The 20,907-nt window shown below is 60.3% G+C and overlaps 1 protein-coding gene across 2 annotated transcripts in view; it reads left to right on the plus strand.

Moving 5' to 3' along the window:
* THBS2 (thrombospondin 2) overlaps positions 1-20,907 on the plus strand; it is a 34,373-nt gene that overhangs the window by 9,411 nt on the left and 4,055 nt on the right. The window contains exons 5-22 of one of the 2 annotated variants that reach the window (XM_045161901.1): positions 96-292; positions 2,344-2,484; positions 3,267-3,363; positions 4,480-4,644; positions 4,817-4,993; positions 5,163-5,336; positions 5,864-5,991; positions 6,071-6,223; positions 6,548-6,766; positions 7,397-7,504; positions 8,757-8,916; positions 10,333-10,451; positions 10,501-10,527; positions 15,048-15,282; positions 16,680-16,907; positions 17,300-17,571; positions 18,267-18,364; positions 19,511-19,650. In XM_045161901.1, coding sequence (XP_045017836.1) covers positions 96-292; positions 2,344-2,484; positions 3,267-3,363; positions 4,480-4,644; positions 4,817-4,993; positions 5,163-5,336; positions 5,864-5,991; positions 6,071-6,223; positions 6,548-6,766; positions 7,397-7,504; positions 8,757-8,916; positions 10,333-10,451; positions 10,501-10,527; positions 15,048-15,282; positions 16,680-16,907; positions 17,300-17,571; positions 18,267-18,364; positions 19,511-19,650 — 2,838 coding nt within the window. The remainder of the gene's footprint in view (positions 1-95; positions 293-2,343; positions 2,485-3,266; positions 3,364-4,479; positions 4,645-4,816; positions 4,994-5,162; positions 5,337-5,863; positions 5,992-6,070; positions 6,224-6,547; positions 6,767-7,396; positions 7,505-8,756; positions 8,917-10,332; positions 10,452-10,500; positions 10,528-15,047; positions 15,283-16,679; positions 16,908-17,299; positions 17,572-18,266; positions 18,365-19,510; positions 19,651-20,907) is intronic. The other variant, XM_045161902.1, reaches the window with a different exon arrangement.

Raw genomic sequence — 20,907 nt, forward strand, 5'->3', positions numbered from 1 at the left:
CAGTTCTCGGGCTCCTGGGAGCCATGCAGCACGAGCGCTCTGAGCAGCGCCCGTCGTGCCAGCCAGGCTGTGACTGTCCCACGTCCTTCCTGCAGCTGAAACCAACGCCATCAGTGAGAACACGGAGACGCTGCACCTGAGCCCCATGGTCACCATGGAGCACGTGGGCCCGAGTGCAGAGAAGAGCCCAGAGGTGTGTGAGCACTCCTGTGAGGAGCTGGGCAGCATGATCCGAGAGCTCTCGGGGCTGCATGTCATCGTGAACCAGCTCCACGAGAACCTGCGCAAAGTGGTGGGTGCCTAGCCAGTGACGCCCCTCTGACCAGGACTAACCGCCAGTAATCATGGGTAACTTCCACTAACCACAACTAACCTCCACTAACCATAACCAACCATGACTGATCTCTGCTAACCATGAGTGACCACCACTAACCATGACTAACCACGAGTAACTGCCACTATGACTAATCTCTGCTAACCATGAGTGACCACCGCTAACCATGACTAACCACCACTAACCACAACTAACCACCACTAACCATGAGTAACTGGTACTAACCATGACTAATCTCTGCTAACCATCACTAACCACAACTAACCACCACTAACCATGAGTAACTGCCACTAACCATGACTGATCTCTGCTAACCATGAGTGACTACCACTAACCATGACTAACCACCAGTAACCACGAGTAACTGCCACTATGACTAATCTCATAACCATGAGTGACCATCACTAACCACTAGTAACCACTACTAACCACAACTACCACTAACCATGAGTAACTGCCACTATGACTAACCAGGACTAATCTCTGCTAACCATGAGTGACCACCATTAACCACAAATAACCTCTACTAACCATGACTAACCACACTAACCACGACTAACCACTAGTAACCACCCCTAACCACCACTAACCATGAGTAACTGCCATTAACCATGACTAATCTCTGCTAACCATGAGTGACCACCAATAACCACTAGTAACCACCACAAACCACAACCACCACTAACCATGAGTAACTGCCACTAACCACCAACCAAGACTAACCATGAGTAACCACCATTAACCACAAATAACCTCCACTAACCATGACTAACCACACTAACCACAAACCACAACTAACCACCACTAGCCACGAGTAACTGCCACTATGACTAACCACCACTAACCAAGACTAATGATGACTAATCTCTGCTAACCATGAGTAACCACAACTAACTACAAGTAATCTCCACTAACAATGACAACCTCCACTAACCACTACTAACCACAACTAGCCACCACTTACCATGAGTAACCTCTACTAACCACCACTAATCCAATGAACCTTTACAAACTTCCACTAACTACAACAAATCTCCACTAACCATGAGTAACTACCACGAACCACAACTAAGCTCCACAAACTATGACTAACCACCACTAACCATGTGTAACCATCACTAACATTTACTAACCACCACCAAGCAAGACTAACCATGACTAATCTCTGCTAACCATGAGTAACCACCATTAACCACAAATAACCTCCACTAACTAACCACACCAACCACGACTAACCACCACTAACCACAACTAGCCACTACTCACCATGAGTAATCACTGACCACAACTATGACTCAATGCGGAAGACGCAGGTTCAATCCCTGGGTTGGAAAGATCTCCTGGAGAAGGAAATGGCAACCCACTCCAGTATTTTTGCCTGGAAAACACCACGGATGGAGGAGCCTGGTAGGCTGCAGTCCATGGGATTGCAAAGAGTTGGACACAACTGAGCGATTTCACAACCATGACAACCTCCACTAACCACAACTAACTACCACTAACCACAACTAGCCACCACTCACCATGAGTAACCACAAATCACAACTATGACTAGCCTCTACTAACTTTCACTGATCCAACTAACCTTTACTAATTTCCACTAACTACAACTAATCTCCACTAACAATGAGTAACCACCACTAACCATAAGTAACCTCCACAAATCATGACTAACCACCACTAACCATGTGTAACGTGAGTAACCATCAATAACGTTTACTAACCACCACTAGCCTTTGCTAACCAGAAGTAACCAGCCAGCTCCCTGGACAGAGCCCCAGGTATCTGGTTAGAATGCCGTGAGGGGACTGTGGTAGAAAACGTGCTCACCGGCTACATGGCCTCCTCTGCGAAGCCTAGAACTCAAGGAGATTCATCTCCCAGGAAGCAGGAAGCCCGGATTCAGAGGGCAACCTGTTTAAAGACGGAGTTTGGTGTGGGCGGTGGCTGAGGGTGAAGGCTGCACAGCCCCGTGCGTGCACACTGACGTCCTTTCCTCCACCTTCCAGTCCAATGACAACCAGTTTCTCTGGGAGCTCATTGGCGGGCCGCCCAAGACCAGGAACGTGTCCGCCTGCTGGCAGGACGGCCGGTTCTTTGCCGAGAATGAGACCTGGGTGGTGGACAGCTGTACCAAGTGCACGTGCAAGGTGAGCCGGCCGCGCAGCCCCGGGGGCCGCCCCAGCCTGGGCGCTCGACCCCCGGCCCTGCGGGGCCCCCGACCCCCGGCCCTGCAGGGCCCCTACTAGCCGTGAGCTGGACATGCAGCCCCGGGGGCCGCCCCAGCCTGGGCGCTCGACCCCCGGCCCTGCGGGGCCCCCGACCCCCGGCCCTGCAGGGCCCCTACTAGCCGTGAGCTGGACATGCAGCCCCCGGGGCTGCCCCGGCCTGGGCGCCGACCCCCGGCCCTGCGGGGCCCTGCTAGCCCCGCTGACTGCAGGTGCCGTGCGGATGGAGGCCACCCCGAAGGAGTCAGCCCGTGGTTCTGCATGAGAACCAGGAGGGCGCGGCCAGGGTTGCCCAGTGGTGGGGGACAGGGGGCAGGGCTGGCAGTGCCCCTCCCGTGTCTGATGGCCCTCGGTCCTGCGAGGGCCTCGGGTCCAGCACAGACCCCCGGGGGAGTGTCAGTGCCCACAGCTCTGCAGGCCGTTTGGTTTCCTTGTTCACCCACTCTGTCTCCCCAGGCAGCCTGGACACTGAACATGGCCCGTCCCACCTGTCCCACTGCTGGGCGTGGAGGGCCCTGGGCTTGGTGCTCCGTGTGGGGGGCCCAGGGGGGCACAGTCCAGGAAGCCGCTCCAGCTGAGGGGAGAAATGTCCCCATGTCTGTGTAACAAGTGGACCCTCCAGATCCTTCCGCTCTGGCCCTTGCTCAGCGTTTCTGTTTCTGCATGTAACACAAACACAAGGAAAATGTCGCTTTTCCTCGTAGAAATTTAAGACTGTTTGCCACCAAATCAGCTGCCCGCCTGCCACGTGTGCGGACCCCTGGTTCGTGGAGGGCGAGTGCTGCCCATCCTGCGTCCATGGTGAGTGCCCAGCGGGCGGGCTGCAGCCTCCGGGCTCCAGGCTCAGCCGTGTCCGTGCGTGTCATGTGCCGGCTGGTCCCGCGGGAAGCCTGGGGCTTGGGCTGCGGTCCTCGGGGCCAGGGCTCCCGGAGCCTCACATCAACGGGGCCTCCAGGTCCTCTGGAAGCCCCCAGATGCTCGCGGCTCCCCGACGGCCTGGTGCCCTCCCTCTGGAAGCCCCCAGACGCTCGTGGCTCCCCAAGGGTGCGGTGCCCCCACCTCAGCTGGCCCCCTGCCTTTGGCCCCAGCCCCGCAGCAGCCAAGCCTCCAAGGCTCCCCACCCCTTCCCATGTCACCAGCAGCGTTGACTGGACTGGTTGCTTTCTCTGAGATGTGCTCTGCATGTCCTGGTCTGGGGGTCCGCAGGTTGCTGGCCTGGGCGGGGGCTGGGAGCCCCTGGTGGAGGCTGGGAGCCCTTGGCCATGGGCAGGGCTCTACCTCTCCATGAAAATGTAGCGTTTCTGGGCTTCAGGGTGATGATGCCCTTGACCCAGGGTGAGTTTTACGATGAAAATGCAGCACGAGGTGTACAAACGTGCATGGCAGGCACTGGGTGTTTCTTGGCAGGAAATTTCCTTTTTATTTAACTTGTTCCCATTTAGAGTATTTGGAACTAATTTTAGTGTCCTGTCATTTCAACCCCAAATTGAAGTTTCATTGCTGCATGTAAACCAGCAAACAGCTGTTAGAGTGGAAATAGCTCGCGAAACAGCCATTAGAGTGGAAATAGCGTGCGAAACAGCCGTTAGAGTGGAAATAGCGTGCGAAACAGCTGTTAGAGTGGAAATAGCGCGCGTGCTGGTGGCCCCAGCGGCAGCTCTGCAGCAGAGGCGGCGTCTCCTCTGAGAGGCCGTCAGGGTCTCCCACGGACTCCTCCCTGCCAGAGGTCACTGGGTGTCTGGGAAAGCTCCTCGTGCGCCCCCTTCCCTTTCTTGGGGTCCGCTCCCGCACTTCGACCCTGGGACAGATGTGTCTGCCCACCTCCTGTGTCCACCTAGGGACTCTGCTCGGACTCCAGGGCTGGCCTCCCGTGCAGTGGGCCCCTGGGGTCTGACGGACAGTGGTATCCCCGTGCAGACGGCGAGGAAGGCTGGTCCCCATGGGCAGAGTGGACAGAGTGCTCGGCCACCTGCGGGTCAGGCACCCAGCAGCGGGGCCGCTCCTGTGACGTCACCAGCAACACCTGCCTGGGGCCGTCCATCCAGACGCGGGCCTGCAGCCTGGGCAGGTGCGACCACCGCAGTGAGTGTCAGGCCCGCCCCGGGGTCCTGGGGGTCCCGGGGGCCCTCTCCCCAGTTCGGGCCTCCTGCCACCGGGGCTCTTCCCTGCCTGGTCGGTGGGAAACTCCTGGGAGGGCCCAGCCTGCTCTCTGCCGAGCCCTCTGAGCACCGATGTGCTTTCCCCCCTGCGCTAGTCCGGCAGGATGGCGGCTGGAGCCACTGGTCCCCGTGGTCCTCCTGCTCAGTGACCTGCGGCGTCGGCAACGTCACCCGCATCCGCCTCTGCAACTCGCCAGTGCCACAGATGGGGGGCCGGAGCTGCAAGGGGAGCGGCCGTGAGACCAAGGCCTGCCAGGGCCCACCCTGCCCGGGTGAGTGGACACGGTGCGGCCCGGCCCTGGGCCAGCTTTCCACAGGACGCGGGCTGAGCCGGCCGGGCGCCCAGAGCCCCTTGTCTGGCTGGTGTCTCCGTTTAGAGGCCCAGCTGCGTCCCAGTGCAGATCCCGTCCCCGCATGACCTTGCTGTCCTCCCGCCCCCAGTGGATGGCCGGTGGAGCCCCTGGTCCCCGTGGTCGGCCTGCACAGCCACCTGTGCTGGAGGGATCCGTGAGCGGACGCGCGTCTGCAACAGCCCCGAGCCCCAGCACGGAGGCAAGGACTGCGTGGGGGATGTCAAGGAGCAGCAGATGTGTAACAGGAAGAGCTGCCCCATAGGTGGGTGTGCGGGGTGGGGAGCCGCCTGGCAGGTGGGTGTGCCTGGTGGGTGGGTGTGCCCAGCGGGTGGGTGTGCCTGGTGGGTGGGTGTGCCCGGCGGGTGGGTGTGCCCGGCGGGTGGGTGTGCAGGCACTCCACTCCATCCAGGATGCCCAGCAGGTGGGTGTGCCTAGCAGGTGGGTATGCCTGCCAGGTGGGTGTGCCCAATGGGTGGGTGTGCAGTGTGTGGAGCCCCCCGGCACGTGGGTGTGCGGAGTGGGGAGCCACCTGGCACGTGGGTATGCCTGGTGGGTGGGTGTGCAGGCACACCATCTCATCCAGGATGCCCAGCAGATGGGTGTGCCCATCAGGTGGGTGTGCCCGTCAGGTGGGTGTACCCATCAAATGGGTGTGCGGCGTGGCTCCTTGGCCCTCTGCCTCTTGGCCACCTGTGGGCCTGGACGCTTCTGCCGCAGGCATCTCTGAGGCCACCACTGGGTGCTGTTCCTGGGCAGCCGCGAGCCTCACTGTCTCCTCCCTCCCTGCAGACGGCTGCCTGTCCAACCCCTGCTTCCCTGGAGCTGAGTGCAGCAGCTTCCCCGATGGCTCCTGGTCCTGCGGCTCCTGCCCGGTGGGCTTCCTGGGCAACGGCACCCACTGCGAGGACCTGGACGAGGTGAGTGCCCTTCCCCAGGCTGCGGGGTGGCCCGCGAGGTCTGGGGCCCAGGCTCATGTCCACCCTGTCGGTCCCGCAGTGCGCCGTGGTCACGGACGTGTGCTTCGCAACGAGCAAGGCGCACCGCTGTGTCAACACCAAGCCCGGCTACCACTGCCTGCCCTGCCCGCCGCGCTACAAGGGGAACCAGCCCTTCGGTGTCGGCCTGGAGGCGGCCAGGACTAAGAAGCAGGTGAGCCGCTGTCTTAGAGGCTTGAGGACCATCAGGAGGGCTGGGACGGAGAGGGGCGGGCGGCGTGCGGAGGGACCGCTTACTCTGCGGGGAGCAGGGCCCGGGGAGCTGAGTGTCTGCACAGCATCCCAAGGGCCCGGGTGAGGACCTGCGGCCTTGCCGTGATCCCTGGCATCACCGAGGCTGGGGTGGGCTGTGCCCCTGCTCTGGCATCACTGAAAGCTCAGGCCCTTCCGGGGGGCGCAGCCCTGGGGGTCTGGATGGACCTGGGCTCCCAGGTCCCTGCATCAGGGTCGGGGTCAGCGTGCGCCCTCACCTCCCCAGGTGTGTGAGCCCGAGAACCCCTGCAAGGACAAGACCCACCGCTGCCACCGGCATGCCGAGTGCATCTACCTGGGCCACTTCAGCGACCCCATGTACAAGTGTGAGTGCCAGACTGGCTACGCGGGCGACGGGCTCATCTGCGGGGAGGACTCAGACCTGGACGGCTGGCCCAACAAGAGCCTGGTGTGCGCCACCAACGCCACGTACCACTGCATCAAGGTGTGGGTGCCCCGCAGCCGCGTGCCTGCCCCAGAGGCCAGCGGGGGCAGGGAGGGGCGGGAAACACCAGGCCACCCACCGGCACCCCCACCAAGGCACCTGCCCAGGGCTTTCTGCAAATTCCAGGGGTCGTTCTGGAGAAGTAGCTCATTGTTGGAATTGGTAGAGGACAGAGTGCCTGATACACGTTTATTGACTGAAATCAGAGAGGGTTGAAGTCAGTGAATAGGGGCGATGGGTGGTGCTGGCCCTCGGCTCCTGGCCCACCCCTGCAGTGGAATGACCCTGGGCAGCCCCTTGGCCGGTCAGAGGTCGTCACCGGTGCCTGGAGCTTTTGGGGAGGAGCCGGGTGGGGCCTGGTCCCGTCCTGTGTTTTCCTTCTCTCCGGTTCCCGTGGTCCGGGCTCTTCACCGGGATCCAGGGCTCCAGACACAGGCTTCCTTTCTCCCCTCACGGGCGGTGCTGACGTCGGGCCTCAGGCAGCCCCCGGGGGGACACGCAGAGCCCGGCCTGGCCGTGAGGTCTCCGCGGCGCGGCTTCCTCGAGCTCCACCAGCTGTGCCCTTCCGGCTTCCTCCTGAGGGCAGGGGGCTCGGGACGTTTTCATAACGCCTGCTTCCTCCTCTCGCAGGATAACTGCCCCCTCCTGCCCAACTCAGGGCAGGAAGACTTCGACAAGGATGGCATCGGGGACGCCTGCGACGATGACGACGACAACGACGGCGTCACGGACGAGAAGGTGGGCGGCTCCCGCGCCGGGCCGTCCTCGCGCTCGGAGCGCCTGGGGCTGCTCCTCCCGCCCCCGAGCGCCGGGCCGGTCCTCGCGCTCGGAGCGCCTGGGGTGCTCGGAAGCTCACTGTGAACCTCCGGGACTTCTTTCCCCACGAGGCTGAGAGTCACCGGGAGAATCCTGTGGTTTCTACTGCACGTTAGCCAGCCAGGCGTGCAGCCACGTGGGCTGCTCTACTTAGAACGCTTTCAATAGTTTACTTTTACTTATCCATTCTCCTTCTGGGGGAGCGGTGCCAGTGATGCAGGGCTGTCTCTTCAAGCAGAGATGCTACCGCTCACTGCCTTGATAGCAGAATCTTGTTGTTCAGTTGCTCAGTCATGTCCGACTCTGCGACCCCATGGACTGCAGCACACCAGGCCTCCCTGTCCATCACCAACTCCTGGAACTTGCTCAAACTCATGTCCATTGAGTCGGTGATGCCATCGAACCATCTCATCCTCTGCCGTCCCCTTGTCCTCCTGCCTTCAATCTTTCCCAGCATCAGGGTCTTTTCCAATGAGTCAGTTCTTCACATCAGGTGGCCAAAGGACTGGAGCTTCAGCTTCAGCATCAGTCCTTCCAATGACTATTCAGGGCTGATTTCCTTTAGGATGGACTGGTTGGATCTCCTTGCAGTCCAAAGGACTCTCCATTTCCCGAAAGAATTGTAGCAGACATATGTGATCTAACGTATTCATACATAATTCAGACACAGACACAGAGCAGCTAAGGTTTGTTTGCGGGTTCACTTCCATTGATGCATTAACTCTTTGGATCTTTCATTCCCTCAACGTTGACGTGTCTATCGTCACCGTCTATGTGTCTGTCCTCACCATGATATACATACTGTATCACCTTTACCATGCTGCTGCTAAGTCACTTCAGTCGTGTCCGACACAGTGCGACCCCATAGACGGCAGCCCACCAGGCTCCCCCATCCCTGGGATTCTCCAAGCAAGAACACTGGAGTGGGTTGCCATTTCCTTCTCCACCTTTACCATAGACAATCTCAAAATTTTTCATATGGATAGACTGTGTAAATAATTATAAAATGACTTGACGTCAAGAAATTGTAGGTAGAGCTTCCTGGCTGTATTTCTACCCTGGTTATCTTGATCTGCTTTAAATACACGACTTGTAAGTGCCAAGTCCTGTTATGAGTAACCCAGCGAGCGTCTGTACGCTGTTGCTGGAATTCTTCCCTTGATTTTTTTTCTAGGACAACTGCCAGCTTCTCTTCAACCCCCGTCAGTTCGACTACGACAAAGACGAGGTCGGGGACCGATGCGACAACTGCCCCTACGTGCACAACCCAGCGCAGATCGACACGGACGGCAACGGGGAGGGTGACGCCTGCTCCGTGGACATCGACGGGGACGGTGAGCGGGCCCGCCCGCGGCTGCGGATGCCGTGCGCTCTGTGATGGCTGGGGGAGCTCCGCCCCACGTTAACTAGCATGCGACGTCCGAGTCATGTCTCCTCTCGTGAGACCATCCCCATCCAGCCCCTCTTCCCCGGGGCCTCGGACCCCCGGTGGGAAACAGCCCACCTGCAGCTTCCTTTCCCGACCATGTCCTGCCAGCCCTGGTGTCTCCTCTCATGCCCGCTGTTCACAGCCCCAGGAGCCCAGCACCCTGCCCTGAACAAACCGAGCTTCTGAGAAGGGTCTCCCAGACGCCCTCTGTTTCCCCAGTGACCTGCTTCCAGGTGTCACTGAGCCATCCATTGCAAAGACCCCGCCAGGGCTTCACCCTAGACGCTGGAGATTTGTGATGGCATCAAGCCTTTTAAGCGGTGCCAGTGGGCCTGACCCTGCACCCACCCCCAGCACGGCCTCGCCCTGGGCACCTGCAGCCCGGTCAGCAGCCTGCCAGACTCACACCCACTCCCCCGCCTGCCCGCCCCCAGCTGTGCTGTCTCCAGGCTGCTTTCTTGCTGCCACTTGGCATCTCACTGACCGGCTTCTATCAGCGCAGGATGGCGTCTGCCCACGCTGCTCTCGAGGGCTTTTCCTGGAGATGAGGCATCTTCTCCTGTCCTCCATCTGTGACGTCCAAGCCCTGTATGGGTCAGGGTCTTTCCCCGAGTCTCCCCACCTCCTGGGAGCCTCCATCTCCCAGGACCCCCACCTGCCAGTACCCCTGCCTGCCAGGACTCCCTACTTCCCAGGACCCCCCACCTCTCAGGACCCCCTACCTCCTAGAGCCCGCACTTCCCAGGACCCCTCACCACCTCTCAGGACCCCCAGCCCACTGCCTCCCCCAACCTGCCAGGACCCCCTCACCTCCTGGGAATCCCCCACATGTCAGGTTAATTCATAGTTTTCATAACTTGGATGAAATTCATGGTCTACTTTCAGATTTTTGGGTATAAGGTACGGCACCTAAGCCCCCATCAGTGTCTGTCTTGGTTGGTTTCCTAGTAATGTAGGAAATGGGTGAGTTTGTGGAGCCCAGGTGGCTGGCCAGTCCCCAGCAGCTCAATGTAGACTTTCTGAGTGGATGTTGGGGCAACGGTCAGCGTGAAGATGCAGATATTTACTCTGCAGTGACTTGTGTGCTGAGCCTCGGTGCGCCTCGCCATCCAGGGACCTCTGAGAGTTGGTTCTGCTTTAAACTAAGGGTATTTTCCTTTTAATGGGAAATCTGTCATGAATCTAATTATCTTCGCATTTTATGATTCCTTAGATTTCTCTTTTATTAAACCAAAGTTTGGCTGTACGTTGTTTAATGCAGTGAGCCAAGCAGTGCGCCTTCTCTAAACCCCGTGCGCCCTGTTCTCCCTGCATCCCACAGATGTCTTCAACGAGCGAGACAACTGTCCCTACGTCTACAACACCGACCAGCGGGACACCGACGGGGACGGCGTGGGCGACCACTGTGACAACTGCCCCCTGGTGCACAACGCGGACCAGGTGAGGGACGGGCGGCCGGCCAGGTGAGGGACGGGCACAACCCGACCAGGTGAGGGACGGGCACAACCCCGACCAGGTGAGGGACGGGGCGCCGACCCCGACCAGGTGAGCGACGGGCACAACCCCGACCAGGTGAGGGACGGGCACAACCCCGACCAGCTGAGGGACGGGCACAACCCCGACCAGGTGAGGGACGGGCACAACCCGACCAGGTGAGGGACGGGCACAACCCCGACCAGGTGACGGACGGGCACAACCCCGACCAGGTGACGGACGGGCACAACCCCGACCAGGTGAGGGACGGGCGGCCGGCCAGGTGAGGGACGGGCACAACGCGGACCAGGTGAGGGACGGGCACAACCCGACCAGGTGAGGGACGGGCACAACCCCGACCAGGTGAGGGACGGGCACAACGCGGACCAGGTGAGGGACGGGCACAACGCGGACCAGGTGAGGGACGGGCACAACCCGACCAGGTGAGGGACGGGCACAACCCCGACCAGGTGAGGGACGGGGCGCCGACCCCGACCAGGTGAGCGACGGGCACAACCCCGACCAGGTGAGGGACGGGCACAACCCCGACCAGCTGAGGGACGGGCACAACCCCGACCAGGTGAGGGACGGGCACAACCCGACCAGGTGAGGGACGGGCACAACCCCGACCAGGTGACGGACGGGCACAACCCCGACCAGGTGACGGACGGGCACAACCCCGACCAGGTGAGGGACGGGCGGCCGGCCAGGTGAGGGACGGGCACAACGCGGACCAGGTGAGGGACGGGCACAACCCGACCAGGTGAGGGACGGGCACAACCCCGACCAGGTGAGGGACGGGCACAACGCGGACCAGGTGAGGGACGGGCACAACGCGGACCAGGTGAGGGACGGGCACAACGCGGACCAGGTGAGGGACGGGCACAACCCCGACCAGGTGAGGGACGGGCACAACCCCGACCAGGTGAGGGACGGGCACAACCCCGACCAGGTGAGGGACGGGCACAAGCCCGACCAGGTGAGGGACGGGCACAACCCCGACCAGGTGAGGGACGGGCGGCCGGCCAGGTGAGGGACGGGCACAACCCCGACCAGGTGAGGGACGGGCACAACCCCGACCAGGTGAGGGACGGGCACAACCCCGACCAGGTGAGGGACGGGCACAACCCCGACCAGGTGAGGGACGGGCACAACCCCGACCAGGTGAGGGACGGGCACAACCCCGCCCAGGTGAGGGACGGGCACAACCCCGCCCAGGTGAGGGACGGGCACAACCCCGACCAGGTGAGGGACGGGCACAACGCGGACCAGGTGAGGGACGGGCACAACCCCGCCCAGGTGAGGGACGGGCACAACGCGGACCAGGTGAGGGACGGGCACAACCCCGACCAGGTGAGGGACGGGCGGCCGGCCAGGTGAGGGACGGGCACAACGCGGACCAGGTGAGGGACGGGCACAACCCGACCAGGTGAGGGACGGGCACAACCCCGACCAGGTGAGGGACGGGCACAACGCGGACCAGGTGAGGGACGGGCACAACGCGGACCAGGTGAGGGACGGGCACAACCCCGACCAGGTGAGGGACGGGCACAACCCCGACCAGGTGAGGGACGGGCACAACCCCGACCAGGTGAGGGACGGGCACAACCCCGACCAGGTGAGGGACGGGCACAAGCCCGACCAGGTGAGGGACGGGCACAACCCCGACCAGGTGAGGGACGGGCGGCCGGCCAGGTGAGGGACGGGCACAACCCCGACCAGGTGAGGGACGGGCACAACCCCGACCAGGTGAGGGACGGGGCACAACCCGGACCAGGTGAGGGACGGGCACAACCCCGACCAGGTGAGGGACGGGCACAACCCCGACCAGGTGAGGGACGGGCACAACCCCGACCAGGTGAGGGACGGGCACAACCCCGACCAGGTGAGGGACGGGCGGCCGGCCAGGTGAGGGACGGGCACAACCCCGACCAGGTGAGGGACGGGCACAACCCCGACCAGGTGAGGGACGGGCACAACCCGGACCAGGTGAGGGACGGGGCACAACCCGGACCAGGTGAGGGACGGGCACAACCCCGACCAGGTGAGGGACGGGCACAACCCCGACCAGGTGAGGGACGGGCACAACCCCGACCAGGTGAGGGACGGGCACAACCCGGACCAGGTGAGGGACGGGGCACAACCCGGACCAGGTGAGGGACGGGCACAACCCCGACCAGGTGAGGGACGGGCACAACCCCGACCAGGTGAGGGACGGGCACAACCCCGACCAGGTGAGGGACGGGCACAACCCGGACCAGGTGAGGGACGGGCACAACCCCGACCAGGTGACGGACGGGCACAACCCGGACCAGGTGAGGGACGGGCGGCCGGCCAGGTGAGGGACGGGCACAACCCCGACCAGGTGAGGGACGGGCACAACCCCGACCAGGTGAGGGACGGGCACAACCCGGACCAGGTGAGGGACGGGCACAACCCCGACCAGGTGAGGGACGGGCGGCCGGCCAGGTGAGGGACGGGCACAACCCGGACCAGGTGAGGGACGGGCACAACCCGGACCAGGTGAGGGACGGGCACAACCCCGACCAGGTGAGGGACGGGCGGCCGGCCAGGTGAGGGACGGGCACAACGCGGACCAGGTGAGGGACGGGCACAACCCGGACCAGGTGAGGGACGGGCACAACCCGGACCAGGTGAGGGACGGGCACAACCCCGACCAGGTGAGGGACGGGCACAACCCGGACCAGGTGAGGGACGGGCACAACCCCGACCAGGTGAGGGACGGGCACAACCCGGACCAGGTGAGGGACGGGCGGCCGGCCAGGTGAGGGACGGGCACAACCCCGACCAGGTGAGGGACGGGCACAACCCCGACCAGGTGAGGGACGGGCACAACCCGGACCAGGTGAGGGACGGGCACAACCCGGACCAGGTGAGGGACGGGCACAACCCCGACCAGGTGAGGGACGGGCACAACCCGGACCAGGTGAGGGACGGGCGGCCGGCCAGGTGAGGGACGGGCACAACCCCGACCAGGTGAGGGACGGGCACAACCCCGACCAGGTGAGGGACGGGCACAACCCGGACCAGGTGAGGGACGGGCACAACCCCGACCAGGTGAGGGACGGGCGGCCGGCCAGGTGAGGGACGGGCACAACGCGGACCAGGTGAGGGACGGGCACAACCCGGACCAGGTGAGGGACGGGCGGCCGGCCAGGTGAGGGACGGGCACAACCCCGACCAGGTGAGGGACGGGCACAACCCCGACCAGGTGAGGGACGGGCGGCCGGCCAGGTGAGGGACGGGCACAACGCGGACCAGGTGAGGGACGGGCACAACCCGGACCAGGTGAGGGATGGGCACAACCCGGACCAGGTGAGGGACGGGCACAACCCCGACCAGGTGAGGGACGGGCACAACCCGGACCAGGTGAGGGACGGGGTGCCGACCCCGACCAGGTGAGGGACGGGCACAACCCGGACCAGGTGAGGGACGGGCACAACCCGGACCAGGTGAGGGACGGGCGGCCGGCCAGGTGAGGGACGGGCACAACCCGGACCAGGTGAGGGACGGGCACAACCCCGACCAGGTGAGGGACGGGCACAACCCGGACCAGGTGAGGGACGGGCACAACCCCGACCAGGTGAGGGACGGGCACAACCCGGACCAGGTGAGGGACGGGCACAACCCCGACCAGGTGAGGGACGGGCACAACCCGGACCAGGTGAGGGACGGGCACAACCCCGACCAGGTGAGGGACGGGCACAACCCCGACCAGGTGAGGGACGGGGCACAACCCGGACCAGGTGAGGGACGGGCACAACCCCGACCAGGTGAGGGACGGGGCGGCCAGCCAGGGCATCGCGCAACCCCGACCAGGTGAGGGACGGGGCGGCCAGCCAGGGCATCGCGCAACCCCGACCAGGTGAGGGACGGGGCGGCCGACCAGGGCGTCGCGCAACCCCGACCAGGTGAGGGACGGGGCGGCTGACCAGGGCGTCGCGAGGTGCAGAGGTCGAGGGGTCATCACAGACTGCGTGGCCTGGTGGTTTTCCACGCGCTCTGCCGGGACACGACAGACAGGCTGCTCAATCATTTTAACTGAAAACGCTGACTGAACTCGAGCCCGAGCATGACTGCATCTCGCTGGCCCCCAGCCAGACAGTAGGTGCCTCTGCCCCGCTGTGCGTGGGAGCAAGTCTCCCAATCAGCTCGGTGTTTCCATGAAGCAGGCAGTGAAATTGGCTGCTTTTCCAGGTTGGCCTCTGGAAGCCACAGTGGGAATGGAACATGCTGATGTAGTTCACAGAGCATGCTGGAGAAAGGACGTTGTCAGAAAGGACCTGATTCCGTGGCAGCTGATGCTTTCCAGTCCCCCTTAAGGAGGGCGAGGCCCTGTAGGGGGTGGGTTAGATGCAGAGACGCCTGACCCCAGTGCCCGTTCTGATGTTGGCGGGTTGTCTCAGGAGGCCGTCTCCTCTCTGCGGTCGCGGCTCACGTGGGGTGAGGTGGGCCAGGCTGCACGCGCTCGGCGACTTCAACCTGGCATCTGTTTCGCTGGGCGGAGGCTCAGTGCCGCTGTCCCCGAACTCTGCCTCCCAGACCGACGTGGACAACGACCTCGTGGGAGACCAGTGTGACAACAACGAGGACGTCGACGAAGACGGCCACCAGAACAACCAGGACAACTGCCCCTACATCCCCAACGCCAGCCAGGCCGACCACGACCGCGACGGCCGGGGCGACGCCTGCGACTCGGACGACGACAATGACGGGGTCCCCGATGACAGGGACAACTGCCGGCTGGTCGCCAACCCCGGCCAGGAGGACGTGGACGGTAGGTGCCTCGCAGGGCGGTGGGGCACAGGGCATGAGGTGTCGCACAAAAAGAGCTCTTTACCCTAGCGGCCCCGGGGAGAGGGTCTGCAGGGCCCGGAGCCAGGGCGGCTCAGGGTCTCAGGTGACGCATCAGGGGCGCAGCAGAGGACCGGGTGTCCTCTGGCGTCTGCTGGAGGCCGACCCAAGTGCTGGTGGAGGGCGCGCAGCTGCCCTGGACGAGACGGAGGTGGGGGCGGGGAGGATGGAGCCCACTGACCCAGAGGCACATGGAGACTCACTGGCTGAAGGGCAGCTCCAAGGACACCCGGCCACGAGCAGCACAGAGCTCCTTCTTGACAAGAGGACCAGTGGCTTCTGTCCCCACAGCTGGGCCTGCGAGAGGGCTTGGCTGGTGCCGGGGGTGGTTGGAGTGGAGGCGAGGCCGGTGCTCAGGGATGTCTTCGGGGCTGTGGATACTCCCGCCAGCTAGAGCGCAGGCCTGTCTCCCAGAGTGCGGAATATGTGCCTCTGAGCAGAACGGAGGGACTATCTGCCTCTGAGCAGAACTGAGGGACCATCTGCCTCTGAGCAGAACTGAGGGACCCTGTGCCTCTGAGTGGAACTGAGGGACCCTCTGCCTCTGAGCGGAACTGAGGGACCCTCTGCCTCTGAGAGGAACTGAGGGGCTGTCTGCCTCTGAGCGGAACTGAGGGGCCGTGTACCTCTGAGGGGAACTGAGGACCGTGTGAGGGATGTGACGGAAACTTGGTTGAACTCGGTATCTTTTCTCCCTCTAAGGCAGCAGGCGGTCCGACAGGGTGATTTAGTGAGCGGTCATCTGGATTGTCACCGTTAGCATGGAGTGCATACCCATGAGGTCTCAGCGGGCATCTCTCCATAAGCCAGGCTGGTCTGTGGCCCCCAGCCCCACCCCTGGGAAAACTGACAAGATGCCCCCCAAAACCGGAAGTCCATTTCTCCCCAGGGAGACCATTTTTCATCAAAGAGTTCTGCCCTCAAGGCCAAGCAGATTGCAGGCGGGGCAACTGAGGTAGTAGCAAAGGTTCTGAAGACATTCAGAGGGAAAAGCTGGAAATTCAGCTTGACTTCCCCTGGCAAGGTTCAGGTTTTGTATCCCAATGTCAAGTTCAGAATGAAAAGAAATGGCTCTCACGGGAGCTCACATATGGCAAGCTTCACTGCAGTGTTATCAGAGCGACGTTTTGAGAAGAGAGTCCAGACTCCTCCTCAGGGTGTTGGGGCAAAACGTCAGCAATTGCAGGCGCTGATCCAGAAAGCACTGCCAAGCCCTTGGCCTCAGAGTTTCAGAGACTCATGTACTAAGTCTTCTCAGACACAGAGAGGCAGACGGCGAGCCCTCACTTTGCTTTTCTCTCTGCTCCTCCTCGGCGACAGGCGATGGGCGTGGGGACGCTTGTAAAGATGACTTTGACAATGATAGTATCCCTGATATTGACGACGTGTGTCCTGAGAACAACGCCATCAGCGAGACGGACTTCCGGAACTTCCAGATGGTCCACCTGGACCCCAAGGGCACCACTCAGATTGATCCCAACTGGGTCATTCGCCATCAAGGCAAAGAGCTGGTGCAGACAGCCAACTCCGACCCTGGCATCGCTGTGGGTGAGCTTCAGCATGTGTGCCGCGGAGCATGCAAGCTTGCCCCTTCAGACTGAGGGGACAGAGCAGTGGGTCTCTCTGGTAGCTCCCACCCTCCCTTGGTTTGCAAACCATCTTCCTAAGTATTTGTGATGGAAGAGCTCGGGGAAGGGCGTCTTTGCCTCTCCAGTCTCTGAGATCTCTTATTCAGCAGGCCCTTTTATTTTACGGATTCTGTGTTTATTACCTAAGGCAGTGAAGGCCTCCCGTAACTTTAGAAAGATTAAGTTCCCTCAGTGCCCTCATCGCCCAGGAACAGGGCTCCAGTTGGATGGAAGGGAAGAGCCCTCTCCGCCTGTGTCCAGGGGTCCCCTAGAAGGCTGTTTCTGATGGCACATGTTCCCTGCGGCCTCCAGGTTTCGACGAGTTCGGGTCTGTCGACTTCAGCGGCACATTCTACGTGAACACAGACCGCGACGACGACTACGCGGGCTTCGTCTTCGGCTACCAGTCCAGCAGCCGCTTCTACGTGGTGATGTGGAAGCAGGTGACGCAGACCTACTGGGAGGACCAGCCCACCCGGGCCTATGGCTACTCGGGGGTGTCCCTCAAGGTGGTGAACTCCACCACGGGGACGGGCGAGCACCTGAGGAACGCCCTGTGGCACACGGGCAACACGGAGGGACAGGTGAGCACGGCTCCTCCCGGCAGGCGGCTGCCCTGGGCCCTCAGGAGAGCAGTCCCAGCCCCTCGCAAAATAGCCCCAGCTCTGTTTATGTTCATTTCACCTCAGCCAGTCAGGGTGAGCCACTCGGTCGCGTCCGACCCTTTGCGACCCCAGGGACTGTAGCCCACCTGGCTCCTCTGTCCATGGGATTCTCCAGGCAAGAACACTGGAGTGGGTGTCATTCCTTTCTCCAGAGGATCTTTCTGAACCAAGGCTCGAACCCAAGTCTCCTGCATTGCAGGCAGACTCTTTACCATCTGAGCCACCAGGGAAGCTCAGATAATTACAATACTCTCGCTTATTAAAGATGCCGTGCCTGGTGCTTGTATAAACACCACTGGAGAACCTCCTGCACGTGAAGCATAGGTCTGCGCCCTATAGAAACGGAGAGAAAAGGGCTCCAAAGTCTCGGTCCTGCATTGGGAAAGCAGAGACCCAGAGCTCAGCCTGGTGGCTCCTCACACTGAATGGCACAGCCCCGGTCAGCGGGCTTTGCTCACGCTAAGGTTCACGCTGTGGAATTCGTCAGACGGAGACCTGGCCACCTGCGCGCGGGTGTTTCTCATCACAGGGATGTTCTGTGTCCCTTTTGGTGCTCTAAAGCCACACTTAAGGCTCAGGGAGCCAGTTGTTCTTAGAGTGATGCTCTCTCTCAGGTTCGCACGCTATGGCACGACCCCAAGAATATCGGCTGGAAGGACTACACTGCCTATCGGTGGCATCTGACCCACAGGCCTAAGACGGGCTACATAAGGTAGGGGGAGGGAGGCTTGCTGCCCGCTGCGATTCTGCCCAGCACTTGTCCATTTCAGAAATGTCTTTCCACTGCACAGCGTCCCCAGATGAATCAGCTGAAGGGATTCTGCCCTGTGTGCTGCTCCCTGGATTTTTCCACTTTAAATGTTTCTCTTTTATGTCCAGCATCTTCTTCTACACATCACTTAAAAAAAAAAAAAAAAGAAAGTAAAAAGCCAAAACAAAACTATTGAAGAGGAGACAAAACTTGTTGTAATAAGCCAGAAGGGGGTAAGCATCTCCCTTACAGGAGGGAAAGTGCAGTTGAAGTGCTGTGTCTTTGTGGATTAGCACATAATTCCTTTGCACAGGTTCCTGCTTATTTCTGATTTGTGAACGGCTGAGTCCAAGACTCATCTCGAACAAAACTTTGACAAAGCAGTCCGGCAGAATCTCGTCCTCTCGGCATGACAGCATTTTTAATCAGTTTTGATTAAAGCACAGTGACTTAAATTAAAGCTTTTTGCAGAGTTGGACTTAGCGCACAGGCCGGTCTGATGCTCCACCAGGAGTGTGTGTGTGTGTCCTCTGTGACAACAGACAGATCTGAGAAGGGGCGGTGCAGGTTGGCTGCAGGGACTGTTCCGGGGAGAGTCCCTGTTTCTCCACTCGTGAGCCCCTCCCCTACCAGGGAGCTTCAGAGCCTCTGTGCACGTGGGGTAGAGCCTGTGCTTACGTGTCAGTCAGCACACGGTTCTTGAGGAAGCAGGTGAGCACAAGGCTTTCATGCAGTGTGAAGGCCAGAAGCCTGCTGCCAGGGCGAGGGTTAGCGTTAGGGCCAGGGTTAGGGTTAGCGTTAAGGTCAAGTTAGGGTCAGGGTCATGGTTAGGGTTAGAGCTAAGGTCAGGGTAGGGTTGGAGTTGAGATCAGGGTTAGGCTGAGGGAAGGGCCTCCTGACTCCACTACAGTATTCCTGGCTCTTCAAGGCAGAGGCAGCTTGGAAGCTTGGGCGGGTGATTGTCAGTGAGTCACGGGGAGGAAGGTTGGTGTGGGTGTTGCTGTTGCTCTTGGCGAGCCTTGTGAGGAGAAAGCTGACCTCCTGCCCTCTGGTGAATGTGTTTCACAGTTTTGACCTTCTCTTTCCATCTCCTTGTTTTGTTTTCAGAGTCTTAGTACATGAAGGAAAACAAGTCATGGCGGACTCAGGACCCATCTATGACCAAACCTACGCTGGTGGACGGCTGGGTCTGTTTGTCTTCTCTCAAGAGATGGTCTACTTCTCGGACCTCAAATATGAATGCAGAGGTGAGTGTGAGAACAGGGTTCACTGGGGCCCTGTGTGTCACAGAGCACAGGGAAGGAATGCACATTTTGCTTTTCATGTTGCAAAAGCTGCACGTCAGGGAAATAAACTGCTGGCCCGCCCAGCAGATGTTTGGTTTGGTCAGCTTGACTTTGTCAGTTTGTTTGTTTTGAATTCCATACGAATGTCTTCAGTAGGACAAACGCTTTTGTTATTCACAGACTTTACCTACCCACTATACTCCACCCCATAGCTTCCTGCACCATCTACACCTTCTGGGCCCCTTTGGCACGTTAGATTGCAGCCCCTGATAGGAAGAAAGGAAAGAAGGAAGAAGAAAAGGAAAGGTTGAGAGAAAGAAGTAAAGAAAGGGCGAGAAAGAAAGGAAGGAAGAGGCAGAGACAGAGAGAAGGAGGGAGGGACAACGGAAGGCAGGAAGGAGGGAGGAGGTGGAGGGAGGGTCTCTCTGGGTGTCTCCCTAGGCATATATTCAAGTCAAGTGTGATAGAGCTGGAAGGGAGCTTGGCTTCTATGTGGTCTAAACCTGTGCTTTCACATAGATATGAATGTATCTTCTACAGTTGAGGTAAGAGTCAGAGATACTTTTCAAAAATCACACAGCAAGAGTGTTGATATGTCTTCTTGATTCTGGTGGAGTGTTCTCTTCCTTACTTTAGGTTTCATTTGAGACATCTCACATTTCCTTCCATATGTCCATCCATCCATCCATCCACCCATCATTTCATCTATGCTTCTATCCATCCATCCATCCATCCATCCATCTATCCACCCATCCATCCATCCATCTCCATCCACCCATACACCCATCCATCCATCCATCTATCCATCCATCCATCCATCTATCCCCATACTTCAATCCACCCATCCATCCATCCATCCATCTATCCCCATCCTTCCACCCATCTATGCTTCTATCCATCTATCCATTCATCCATCCATTCATCCATCCATCCATCCATCCATCTATTCATCATCCATCCATCCATCTATCCATCTATCCATCATCCATCCATCCATCCATCTATCCCCATCCATTCATCCACCCATCTATGCTTCTATCCATCCATCCATCACCATCCACCCATCCACCCATTCATCCATCCATTTATCCATCATCCATCCATCCATCCATCCATCTATCCCCATCCTTCCACCCATCTATGCTTCTATCCATCTATCCATTCATCCTCCATTCATCTATCCATCCATCCATCTATCCATCATCTATCCATCCATCC

Source organism: Bubalus bubalis, chromosome 10 (assembly GCF_019923935.1).
Source record: "Bubalus bubalis isolate 160015118507 breed Murrah chromosome 10, NDDB_SH_1, whole genome shotgun sequence".
NCBI lineage: Eukaryota > Metazoa > Chordata > Mammalia > Artiodactyla > Bovidae > Bubalus > Bubalus bubalis.